We start from the raw sequence: 14,075 nt of genomic DNA, 5'->3' as shown, positions 1-14,075 counted from the left end.
CCACATTCATTTCCATGCCATAGCACCTTTCAATTTCGATTAGTCTATGAATCATACTCTTTAGCACAGTTTCTTCCTTAGCCATTAACACAAGGTCATCTGCATATTTCACACTTTGAATTATGGAGGGCATATTCAAAAAATCCGGAATTGTTTTGAGGGCGGACGAAGGAAATCTTCGTTGAGACACGCATTGTGACTACGTCATACATTAAATATAAATGTCAACACTGGTAATACACATAAGGTTCACCAGACATTCGTAAACTTTCGATATACATGAGCTAATTTTATAGCATATTTTTCATAAATGGAAAATCTTTTGGTGCACTTTAAGAACATAGCCCTATTCTGATTCTACAATGTCCGAAGGTTTGGAATGCCAGTGTCAATTAAGGGAAAAGCATCTTTTGCGTCGAGTTCATTGTGGATATTTATGCTCTCAGCGCGTTTTCTTTTAGGGTACTGACATGTAAATATATATTGTCATAAGACGAGTCATTATAACGAGCTCAGGGAATAATGATAGAGAGTAAACTGACAGTTGAATTCTGTTCATGGTCAGGTGATGTTCACCGTTGTTGTTAACGTAGGCTAACTCTCAATCGTGAAAGGTGATTTACGTTTTAGAGTACAGAAAATGTGCAATGAAAACTAACAGACAATAGGCGGCGCGTACAAGTGAATAGTATCAATTACTAGCCACGAGAAATGACCCTGTAATATCTTATTTTTAGCTTACGACATTGCAGGGAAACTTTCTGAAAGGAATGGCTTCGAAAATATCAAGATTTAAGAGCTCGAAATGGAGTTCCAACCCCTCCCCCGCCCCCGCATCCTCTGACCTAGTGTTCCAAATCGTAAAAGTAGTTTTACAGCAAAGAAACTGCGTGTCAACTCATAAACGTATCTATCTATACATATGACTAACATAAGGAATACAATAAAATATATTTTAATTGGATGTTACAAAGATACGTTTATGAGTTTATGAATATATATATATATATGTTTGAAGAGCCAGGATAGCTCAGTCGGTATAGCAACGGACTACTGACTGGATGGCCTGGGTTCGATTCCTGACAGGGACAAAAATATTTCTCTTCTGAACAAAATCCAGGCCGACCCTGGGACTCATCCAGCTTCCTATCCAATGGGTATCGGGGGCTCTTTCCAGGGGTAAGGCGACTTGGGCGTGAAGATCTTATATACACGTTTAGGGAGCCAAAGATAAAGAGATTCGAGGGAGGGTGAGGAGAATGGGGCTGCGCAGACTAGGCCTACTGTACGCATTATGCTCACATGCTAAGTTTTCTAGGCAACATAACATATTAAAGTCCATTAGTTTAGAGAAAAGAACTACTATTACAATAAAAGAAAATATCAAGTATAAGTGGAACACTGAAATCCTGTATGTGGGAGAAAGTCTGCACTATTAAATAGTGAGTGGCAATAAGAATTAACCGATGTACCTCAGCGAGATCAATCACTAAATAACTAACCAGCTCCTTAACTCCATGAACCATAACCAATGAGGGGGCTAACAGGACCCCAGAGAATAAAAGATTTCCTCATATTTAAGGTATCTAAAATTTTGCTGCAGTGCCCATAAGAAGCTGCCAATGTCCCTTATTCTAATTCAGATAAATTCACTCCGCACCCTGAAGTTCTGGTTCTTTGAGGTAAATTTTATAATTATATTCATACTCTCTATTTTGTAAAAGAAAACTGATATAATAAAAAAGGTTTTTTCTGACAAGAGTTATTTTCCATGCATTAGTTTACTAAATTCTAACAGATGTTAAATTATTTTATTTAATTTTAGCATTTCCATTTAGAAAACCGAAGAAATCTTTGAATGTTCTTAAAAAATGGCGTTAATATTTATATTTGTAGCAAGATGGCAATAATCAGCGAATTCAATAGAAATGTGCGTACGATTTACAGAACATATTTACGCAGTGTCTTACGAAAATTTGTGTAATTCGGCCAGAGAAAACCAGCGTTTAAGTATTTCACTGCTCCCCCCCTTTTTTTTCGCAGGGATATCGGGTTGATAAATGTGTAACCGAAGTGACAGTGACGTTCAGTACGGAAAGTGTCAGAAAAAAAAATTGGATTTATAAGTTTTCTCCCCTTTTTGGGAGCGCGGTGTAGTTTGTGATTTATGAACAACAGTTTGTGCAGGGTACAGAATCTACAAGTTGGATCTTTAACTTTAGGTAATTTTCTAAATAATTTAATCTTTAGCCAGCATTTCATTTTAAATGGAACTGTTCAACAAATTTCACATTTAAGTTCCTTTCTCCTTTTGGTAGTTTACATAGAAATTCTTTTTGTGTGGGAAAGATAGTTGCAAAAAAAAAAGACACATTAAGATTTAATATTGTAACAGTCTATATGAGTATATTGTCACGTGTAGGAGGTTAGCGTGACTAATAATAATAGGTTCTAGATTTGGTGATTGGGTTTATTGGCACTTCTTTATAATTACAGTTGATTATAACAGCTCACACATTGTACTCCTTCTAACGATTTTAGTCCGACGAATCTTTCACTAAACTCGGAGTGTTGTACTATTACTTTGATCTTTCTACTGTTCTGCTTCTTGAATTCACGAATCCACTGCCTTTTATACTGCTAGGCGGCCCGCATAGAAGACACCACGTCGAACAGTTAATTGTCCTCTGTTGCCCTGTTGGTTGTCACAGGAATCTTTTGTTCAGCAAGTTGCTACATGTTGTAATGAGAACGTGATTTCTGGGCCGTTGCTCAGCTACGGACGTCTGGGTCTGGCTCCACTTTTCCGGCTTTCAGCCGTCACGTCGCAGTATACAAGTATATACGTAAAATCCGACCAACAGACGAAAAGTAAAGTTACATGTTCTGAAGGAACCGTCTTTGGACTTAATTGATTTGGCTGCATCCGCTCGTACTCTGAGAGCCCTTGGAAGTGTATGTACATATATTACACATGAGAGAGCTTTTCACACTCTCCATGATACAGATGGTTCTGCATGGTGCGTTGTTTCTCCTCCTTGTCACTCATTAGCAAAACAATTCACCCTATTACATATGATCAGAAAAATTTCCATATACGTGTAACATTCTGTATTTTACATTAAACACACATTGTGACGTGTACAGACTGCCCACGATATGATCACTCATATCAGCGCTCAGCCCTGACCGCCTTGAAACAGGGATGGCTGATAGTAACGTCAGAGCTCTACTTCTAAATGCCAATGGCTGATGGTCACGTGCTAGCCAAGCGTCCTGGCAGTTGTCTGAAGCTCTGCCTCACTGCCACAGCGATCATGACTGCATCTGCACACTTCGGTGATGACAACGGCCGCAGGTGGGTGTTGCTTATCATCAGTAGGAGGGGCCATTAAATCACGACTCAAGTATAGTATTATCAGTTGCTACAACAGCTGTCCCGTACATTTCTTTTTTCTGTCGCATATAGGAGTACCCCGCCAACCAGTGACATCTGTCTTTCTTTTTCTAAGTTTATATTACCATATAGAGTACGCTCCTTTCCTTGAGCCGAAGTCATACTATGTCACTCACACTTGACAACAGGCCAATACTAAGTCCATGTACCCCACGAATCAGCGTATGCCAACCTTGTGGAAGAAAAGTCCTATGTCAAGTACATTTGAATTTTCCACTGCATACGAATTTCGCAGATATGTTGGAACTGGAATCAACTTACACTTTCTACTGATAATGTAACAATCTATTTCATTGGCCAAGTGAAATGCATTGCTGAATGCGTTGGGTGCCCGTTAGTTGTACTGGCTTTCTGCCAGTATCCCTCGGTTGAATCACAGTAGCCTACCTGAGTCCTGAGAGCTCAGAGTATGGGCACAATAGCTAGGCATCTTTGGTTCGCGGGTCTTCTTATATACGCCCGGTAGGTATTGAGAAACGTTGCCATTATTAATGGAAGAGCACTGTAGCTGAGATAAAACCTTTAAAAGACTAATGGAGGAAATATTTCCTGTTTGTTTCGTTTTTTGCAGAAGCTATAATGGAATTTCTAACGAAACAGTCATAAACGGCCACTGTTGCTCCTCGTGACAACTGTTTTGTTCACTGCGGGACCATTGCTTCTCACTGACACGAAGCACACATGAAACAACACCACGCAATACGAGTAGCGATTGCTATTGCTTTATTTCAGTGTCTACAGAATCTACAGAGAAGTGACACGCTGTCTATAAAGGACCGCCATTTCAATTGACCGTGCTGCATGCTGGTACATCTATATTCAGGCTACGCACGTCAAAAATGTGAAATATTATCACAGAAGCAAGGTTCACGTCACTATACGCCTCCGCAACCCTAGACGTCTGACTCCATGTAGACATAACTGGATTTATATTGACCACTACAGAAAAAATTTCATCTCTATTTTGTAAAACTATTCCTTTTCTCGAAAAATAGCACCCAACTAGACGCATGTCTTTGGTTTCCCTTATTTATATACTGTATTTGTTTAACTGGCCGATCACAATGACCGCGCGGTCTAAGGTGTGAACCGTCTTTGCCGGCTCGAAATTTTGTGGGTTCGACTCCCACTGGAGGCATGGATGTCTGTGTGAGTTTATTATGTGTGTAGGTAGCGACCTTGCGAAGGGCTGATCCCCAGTCCAAGGAGAACTACCAACTGTGTATGGATTAAGAAACTGAAAAAGCGACCAAGATCCACATAGGTTATGAAGTCATAAATTGAGCATCGTCAAACGGAGGTGGCGTAGCAGTATCGCATTCAGGGAGGAGTTTCATTTCGTGATTCGTCTCAGTACCTCTAGGAAAATATCCAGATATTACATCGCCTACGCCCCTGTCTCTCCTTTCCGGCTCATCCATCGTCCTATTTTGCAATGCTGTACAATCCAGCGTCGTCAAACAAAGCACAAAAATGTAGATTAACCGGGCATCGTCGTCGAGTGATTAGTACTCCTGATGTGTATTTTTGAAGTCCTGGGTTCGAATCACGGGCTGGAAGCTACAACATTTTCCTTCATCATCTCCAATGCGTTATTGTCTAATCACTCAGTAATTCGATGTTCCATAATCTGAGTTATTGAAAGCATCGTTAAACAAACCATGAATATTTATTTATTTATCTCACGCAATTTTATGCGATTGACTAAAATGATTCTAGGTAAAATGATAGGAATAGTTAGTTAGTTACTGGAGAGGGTGGGTTTCCCCATGCACTGAGACCTGTATTGGTCCATTGTGCTTAAATGATAGGAATACAGTACACAGATGTGTAAGATGTGCACCCGTGGAAAAGTCCACGGTATGTATGATTATCAATGGCTGTTGCCAGCAATCTGTAAATATGAACGCCAACTTCGCGACAGATATGCAAAGTTATGTACAGCTGCACAGACGGTAAGTAAATATTGATTAATTAATTAATTAAGCACCACTTCATGAAGATATAAGAGGGAGTGGAGGTATAGTTCTACTATCCATAACCTCGGCACTGAATGAAGGTAAATTGTTAGCTTCATGATCCTGCCGCTTTACCACTGGGAAAGAGCTTCCGGTATCCGCTGGATGGCCCCTCACAGCAGGTACCGTTGCCGTGAAGATGAGAATAGTCTCTTGCCTCTGCCGAGAGCAGAACACCGATTCCAAGTCATTGACCCCGTACCCTTCCGCTATACCAACTGAGGTATATTCAACATTCCTAAATTTAAAATTCCAGATTTATCACGACTTTAACCGATATTAGCTCGCACTTCTTCGTATGATAATAGGGCCTATACAGAAAATTTCATGTGCTTATTGCTTGGAAATGGATAGTTCAAATGGGAACGATGTTTTAGTAAATTTATTGGCCTGTTCACCCTCGACCCTATCGGACAGAGCCTTAAGACAAAATATTATTTGAACGAAGTTCCTTTCTGTGTCAACATTGTCTGTCACTCTATTTTTTTATTGCTAGTCCTATGCACTGCGGCCATTTCTGGCCTATTGTACCAGCCACAGATGATAGGTGAGGGTGATTGTGGAGCAATTGGTGGAATGAAGATTGGCAGGGGAAACCGAAGTATTCGGAGAAAACCTGCCCCAGCGCCACTTTGTCCACCACAAATCCCAGTTGACCAGATCCGGGATCGAACCCGGGCCGCCGCCGTGGGAAGCCAGCGACTAACCGCTTGAGCTAAGGGAAGACAAAGATCGCTTTTTTTATTACAAAAAGGATCGAAGAAAATAACTGAGTCTATGAAAGAAAAAGTAAAAAGGGGATCAAGAAAACTGCCTACTATTTTTATTGCTATTAATAATGATTTTAAGATACTCGTTGTGTGTAGCGAGGATAGGGACAAGAGAAGTGGCCGAAAAGCCTGAGGGGTTAGGAACACGTGAGAGACATACTACTTTATGGAATATAATAATAAAAGGTATCGTACAGGTGTAGATTGTGGGAGTGTTGCTTGGATTCAAGTGGCTCGGATTAGGGTACAACGGCAGACCGACAGCTGAGTATCTACTTCTCAAGTAAGACCCTGGACCTTGATGTTAAGCTCATTAATTATTTATTACCTTGACAACATTTTAGAAAATATATGATTCATTGCTGAACTGAATAGCAATGCTAAAGGCGGTCCATATTTACAAATGCACGCAAGAGTTTATAGCATACAGGTTTTTAATTCACTATCATCAAAATGAAGTCCTGTGGAAATCGTATCTTTTTAATTGGTTCTGTATATGTAAGTGAAGAAATTATGTTCTATTTATTTCCGGGAATCCTCCGAGAGAGCGGAAACACGGAAGTTTCAGAACCGCTGCCGTATATAATTAATGGAATTGCCCCACACTAAGAAAGTGCCGTTTGTCTCTGTTAGAGGCTAAATCAGTACCATACACTGCATCTACAGAAAGACTGTACACTGAAACCTTGCTTGAAACGTCTGTAGCCCACCTGAGGCATTCAGCGAGGAACTGGAATTCTGAACGTCACAGTTTCACCATTAATGCACGAGTCTCAATGAACAAAACTTCCAGGTTATGGTCTGAAATGAACATTCATATCTCGATACATCTGCCGCTGCAGTTATTGGAATTAGCAAGATGTTTGAAAGCAAAATGAATAGTAATTTTGGACAGTTCTAACGGTTCAAATTACGAAGTATAGTTAAACACGCTACGAAGACATCTGGAAAGCGGAGATGTAGCTCAGCCATTCCTGGCCTCTGCACCAGACGGAGGTCAATGGTCAGCTTCACGCTCCGGCAGATTTCCCTAGAGGAAAGAACAACCGGTACGCATTGGATAGGAAGCTGAGTGGGTCCAGAGCCAATCTGGAGGCTGTGAAGAAAGGAAAAAATTTTACTCCTGCCGGGAATCGAATACCGGTCGTCCAGCCAGTAACCCGTTTTTACACAGGCCGAGCCATCCCGCGTCATTTACGAAGTACAAACAAAAATCAATTTAGAAGACAATAAATCTGAAACTTCATACTCGTAATGGCTACGTGCATTGTACGAACAGCAGTCGTACTGAGGTTAATGAAACATATAAGCATGTTACAGCGAAGGAGTGGTGACACGTTTCTATAATTCAGTCTACGAAAGTGGGGGTAAAGCCCCATTGGGTTTAACCTCGGCACGGGGTGGAGATGAGTGGTCACCTCCATGTCCCTGTCGTTCTACTGTCAGGGGCATATTTTTATTGTTAGATTTACTAAGACGACAGCGAGGTCAAGTTGACGGTGATTAATGTTTTCTTTCGTGTCGTTAACACTATTCGCCCGGGGACCTAACCCTGAACTTGCTAAATACAAGCTACTAAAATACTCTGAATCAAAGAACATGAAATTATGAAATGAATCTCCTAGGTTGCAAATTGAAACGATTTTCTTTCGAACTGGATTGTGGTCGTTTTCTTTTCTCCACGGCGAACGTTGCCGGCAACTTACTTTAATTCGCAGCGTTCACGTATGAAGGCCGATTATCAGAATCATTTCTTAATAAGAGCGAGCAGTAACATGTGGTCGTGTTTGTATTAAAGTTGTTTTTATTAAACTTTCGAATATGATACTGAACTTTAGATGGTTATTTTCGTCTCTCTCTCTAAAGCAACACAAATGGACTGACAATTCTTACTCTTAAACTGACTGATTACTATCAAAACATCTTTCCTTTTCGGCTTCCGATGTAAAATCAGTTAACTAGTTTCTTGCAGCAGAATACTCCTTGAGAAACCATAGTCGCCCAGCTGGTCAAGAAATTCCTAACCGTTTGTGGTATTCGAAGGTTCATTGCACTGTTCCTAAGAGCCCGATACGGCTCCTATATTGGGCCGGATTAGTCCAATCCGCACTCTCATTCACTAGTTCTTTAAAATCGATTTGAATATTTTATGAAGCCAGAACATGAAATGTTAAAGGAGTACTTAAAATGTTATGTCCGATTCTATTTAAATAAGTAAGTAATCACAATGTGTTCCCATTTCAAGGACACCACAAAAGGTACGGAGAAGAAGGTATATTCTCGGGCACAAAACCCGGTACCCTGCAGAGCTACATTATTTTACGGAAAAATAAATTGCTGATAGTACGTATTAGAGTAGACAGCGGCGGTACGGTAAAATGCAGACAAAACAGTATGCCACTGTGTTGCTGGTTGAGGGTCATTTAAATGGCAGGAAGTAACAGGGAGTAAACAGTAACTAGGAAAAAATAGAAATTATGTACCTGCAGCCACTTGGACGGCCTTGTACACATACACAGTGCTGCCAGCTGTTGAGGTAATAAGCAAAACCCCGAAAGCTGTGTGCGTGACTCAGATGCTCAGTATGTAAATCCGTGAATGAGACTAGAACATTCTAAATTAGTGAAAAAGTGAAAGGTAATGGGAACAACTCACAGTACTAACTACAAATGTGAACAGCACGCGATGAGAGTTGAAGCGAGGACTTACCGAGATCCGGAATGGAACTAGACGGCTCCTCGTGGTGATTTCTTTCCGATTTCACGTCACTTCCGCTGGCTCCGCCATTGCTACGAGCTTTAGGTGGCGGTGGTGGCGGAGGAGGACGCATGGTGGATGAACTCGACGCCGTCCCCGGTGGAGAACACGTCGAAGAGGAGACGAGTGGCTGAGATGCGATAACTGAAGTGGGGATTCGGAAGTCTTTGGTATCCGGCATGTCCGTCGTGGAGGACGTCGTGGATACAGTCGATATCGTGGGCTGCATTCCGACGTCGGCAGCGCCACGAATTGGGGTTAATGTTCCAAAAATCTGTCTCGGAAAGGCAGTGCGATCAATGTGTCAATACAGGCTGTTTTGTTGTGATGACAGGGACTTCAGGTACTGGAGCCATATGCAGTAGAACACGGCAAAGAACGTTGACATTGAAAACAGGCCTGACCTCAGTGTTTACACTTCCCGGAATCCAGAGTTACTGCAAATTGATTGAGCAACTGAGAGCAGATCCGTGGTGTCCTAGAATTTCAAAAATGACAAGTAGCTGTCTCGTCACGATGTCTAATCATAACCCACACTTACACACAGACACTCACAGATATATAACACACGTCGACCTCTGAAGCGAAATAATATGAAAGTGAAATTGAAACTGTAGTTTTGATGCTCTTGAAAAGGGGAGCTCTCTCGCTAATGGTTTGAGGTTTGACGGAATGCGCGTGCGTGTGTGAGGGGTTGTAGTTAAAAACTTCCTCCGCAATGCTAGGGGAGTTTTACTGGATAATAGGGTGTCCTTTAACGACGATGCTTCGTGGGGGAGGGCGGGCTTTTCTCTTTTACCTATAGAAAATTACGACGCACAACACTACACTTTTATCCCGTTGAGTTTGCGCAGATTGGACAGAATATTTTACAATAAAATTATTTTAAACTGACACAAAATATTCTGCACGAGTTTCCTTGGCAGCTCGATTCTACTGCACGAAGAATGAGAGCAACATTTTAACTAATAGCCCCTTGTACTGCACAAGACACATCCACTACGTAATCCACCGTCATGAATGTCTCCAGTGTTTTTCGACACAAACTCACAATTAAAACACAACTGTCACAAAATCGGTTACGCGTGCAGTTGGGGGCGGCTATACCCGCAGCGAAACGCAATAGTTCTCTGCCAGTTGCACTGCCAGCAATGAAAGTTGTTTACTGATAACAACCTTTGTCACTTGTAATGTCTTCTAATTCGTAAGCATGTGTCAGCAAGCTAAGACGTAACATTACGAGTTGAACAAACTATTGACCTTCACACACATTCGAACATCCAGCAGTGACGCTTCTAGTACCGTCTGCAGCGCTGTACCACGGGCCGTAGGATGATTACTGCAGGAGCAAAACGGAAACGATACCGACGCCCTTGACAGCTATCTTTAGTTTTCAAGGAAGCTGCAAAGTTCAACGAGAGGATGACAGCAGCGGATGAGGACACCAGACACATCTAGAATCGTATGACATGGCCGCGGAGAAGTGTCACTTTTACTTTCACTAGACACCACTTTTTACGACACCCGAACTGCACCACACAACAATGAGAGCTTAACAATCATGGAGAAATTAGGAGTATCGTTCACGATGCGTGCGACGTCGACGTCTGCCGTAGTAGCGATGATCGCCTGACCTAGACGACGGTAGGCAAGCGAGATGCGCGAGGCGAGCCTCGTGTGATCTCGGCCGAGCTCGGGCCCCGGCTCGGGGAATTTTCAGCAGTGCTTTGGCCTTGTCCTTGAACGCGGCTCCTGAACCCGTGGCGTGTAGGTGCGGGGAACGCGGGGGCGCGGCGGTTAGCCCCGCAATCGATTGCCGGGCGTTCTCGACTCAACTCGCTCGCGCTCTCCTGCTGTGCAGGTCTGCATCGCGAACTTGGACAAGCAACCGACTGTTTATTTTACTACAGAATTAAACGTGAAATTTTATATTCAATTGTTCGTAGGTAAAAGAGTATATTTCCGTAACATTCCAGCACCTGTAAGGCACTTTATAATGTTAAATCAAATGTAACGTTAAAGATAGCTAGGGCCATGGTTTGGTATCGGTTAAGGTGTGGGCGTGAGTCTGAAATAGCACGTCATTCATGCCCAGCAGTCAGTCAGGGAAGTCTGTTCCTCAAACAACCAACATTATGTAACGTCTTCTGCCACTTACAGACACGTAAAGACATACAGGTAGTTGTAGAGTTCTATCATCTGAGTTGTAACACTGTGTACAAAGATAAAGCTATCCCTGTAACAGGCCATGGAGGCCCATAGGGTTGTGAGACGTCGAGGCCCCCACATTTTCTAGACAATCGGCTCACAGATGGTGGTAGGTTTGTCAGCCTTACGCGCCGGCCGCCCTTATAACCCTCAGGAAGATTCCTGGTACTAAATTCTGTTAGAGGCTGAGTCGACCCCAGGGCCATAGTGCGGCTGGAAGGATTAGGTCAATTGAGTACTCCGCTGAAATTCAACTGACGTTGCATGAATGAACATGTCCGCGGCGTAGGGCAAGTAGAGGCCAGACATAGAAAATACAAGGGCCTTAAACTTGGCGACTGTCAAGCTTACTTTCGTTCAAGTGACTAAGCTGCCGTTGTAGCGTAAGTGAGACAGACATGATCTGCTCTGCAAAGCCTGGAATGACAGAAGACTTGTATATATAGCGCACAAGGAAAAATTTTCAATAACATGCTATATGTGCGATACGGACACTTGTCAAAGGCGAGGCCTATTCATATGAGACAAGCCCATCTTCTCGTCAAAGAGGATGTTATATAAGGACTATGACCGAAAGGGTTCAGTTGCAAAAATAGAAATCTCTGCTAGTGAGCTTCAAGGGGCTTGGCGCCAAGACGAACTGATTGGAGGTAAACTGCCACTCGTAAAATAACTCTAACTCTGAGGAACATATCGGCTCCGTCTTCAGGGCTGACGAGGAAAAAACTAGCACGAAGAATGCTGGATTACTTTTCAACCCTGAAGATGGAGGTGAAACGAAATGTCAGTAGACTTTAAACGGACTACAAGGCGTTATATCCCAAAAGATACAAATCTTCAGAAGCACCGCTGTGAGAACCTCACATCCTACATTCCGGTAGTCTACGTCTGGGAGAGGAAGTTTGAAGCTCGGCCCAGTCGCGAATGTCGGGCCGTTTCCTACGCCGAAAGCCATATGAGTGTATGAATATTTTTTATATATAATTTAGAAATATGATTTTCTGATATCTAAATAATTCAAATTAACATCGATGAAAGGCCAAGGATAATTCAATTCAATTCTTTATTACGGGTATTTATGTGCCGAGTCAACAGCCGCAAGGCCAATTACAGACACAACACACTGTAAATACAAGTAATTAAATTATGGACAATCACAACATAAAGTCAAAGACAAATTACAGCCAAGCACTCGAGGAAAAAAGCATTAATGCAGACAAGTAAACAAACAACAACAACAACAACAATAATGATAATTTCATTAACATAAAAGAATAATGCAGACAAGTAAACAAACAAATAATAATAACAATAATAAGAATAAGCCAACAATTCAATAAAAAACGGAATTTCCATATTCTTGCTTACATATTATAATTTTTAAATTAAACAAAAATATATTTTTGGCCCCCATAAGCCAGAGACTTGGACAAAATTGCTGTGCTGCCCTTTCACTAAATGTGTACCTGCCGGTAGTCGCTCCTGTACCCAAGCATGAAAGTATGTAAAGGACGTGGAGGTATAGTTCCAGAGATCTTTGCCCTCAGATCTACATGGAGATGAGTTGTCATTTTCACGATCGGACTATTTTAAACTTGAGAAAAGAGCTGCACTGGCTAGGGCTTGGGTGAGTCCCACATTCGACCTGGATGTGGTGGCAAATAAATTAGTTCTACCTACACCGGGAATTGAGTTTCAGTAACTGAACTATGTCTGCTCACATGCACTGACTGAAGCCAAGACATGTGTTTTCTTTTCTGAGTCGGCTGATGGCTTACTAATGCAGACTCAGCTACAGTAGCTTCAAGCTGGAGTCTGCTTGTCCACATTCTTGTGGAACTGTAGCAGAACATGACAGGCCATGTTCGTACCGAACTGTGCCTGCCAGGGGCGGCCCGTGTATAGGCACCGCGGAACTGCAGCACCCCCAGTTTCCACTTGATATTATCGATAACATTTATATAATGAGTCCTTTTTTCTTTAATTCTTTCTTTATACTTGTACAATACAATATATAATCCTTAAGTTTAATGTCAGTAGCCAAATCTTTGTATGGAACTGTGCGCTTCTGGAGCAGCACCCCCCTAATTTTAGCTACGAGCCGCCACTGGTGCCTACAGTTCCAGTGCATCTCCATGCTGAAAGTGAGGAAATTATTGACTGAGTAAATATTCACGCAATTGAAGGAACTGGGAGCGATATTTCTGTCACGATCCTACTGATCACACGAATTGTAGAAAGTGTCTTGAAATAGGACTCAATTATAGAGTTTTAGTTATACAATGTAACAAAATTTAATGATATTTACAAAAATTTTGAATGTTTTCCGAACTTGTCTGAAGGGAAACATACTGCTCGCCGTAATATCATGGCTGCAAGTATTAACTTCAGTTTCGTGTCATAAAACGTTTCGCGTACGTCATATTCTGTATATTTCCTTGAAATAAGAGAAAACACACAAGAAATCTGAAAATGTCGGAATGATGAAGACGAAATAAGTAAGAAGTAGATATATTAATATGCATAAAGAGGAAATTTATAATTTGTGATCCGCCTCACATTGTTATGCTGATAAAGAAGGATAGGATGGATTGGTCATGTAGTATGCACGGGGAAGAGTACTGTATATGTTATTTTAGGGGGAAAACATGATGGGAAAAACCGTTTGGGAGGCGTGGGCCCATACAAAATGTAAGGTAAAATTTAAAGTTGTCCTTGCGCTCAACGAATTAAGCACTACGCCATTAAGGCATATAGGGAAGTGGATGTCTAGGGCCAGGTTTTCTTGACCTCGACACTAGCTGGCAGTGAGTGGTCAGCTTCACGCCCCGGCCGCTTTAACCTCGGAGAAAGAGCCCTCGGTAC

General features: G+C 41.9%; 1 protein-coding gene across 1 annotated transcript in view; it reads right to left on the bottom strand.

Annotated features, from left to right (window-relative positions):
- Positions 1 to 10,601, bottom strand: part of LOC111865418 (ecdysone-inducible protein E75) — a 253,048-nt gene extending 242,447 nt beyond the window's left edge. Inside the window, exon 1 of the mRNA XM_023853432.2 lies at positions 8,955 to 10,601. Within this exon, the coding sequence (XP_023709200.1) occupies positions 8,955 to 9,231 (277 nt within the window). The 5' untranslated portion in view covers positions 9,232 to 10,601. The remainder of the gene's footprint in view (positions 1 to 8,954) is intronic.
- Between the last annotated feature and the right edge of the window lie 3,474 nt (positions 10,602 to 14,075).

Source organism: Cryptotermes secundus, unplaced genomic scaffold (assembly GCF_002891405.2).
Source record: "Cryptotermes secundus unplaced genomic scaffold, Csec_1.0 scaffold343, whole genome shotgun sequence".
NCBI classification, from domain to species: domain Eukaryota; kingdom Metazoa; phylum Arthropoda; class Insecta; order Blattodea; family Kalotermitidae; genus Cryptotermes; species Cryptotermes secundus.
This window is presented reverse-complemented; position numbering and strand designations above follow the sequence as displayed.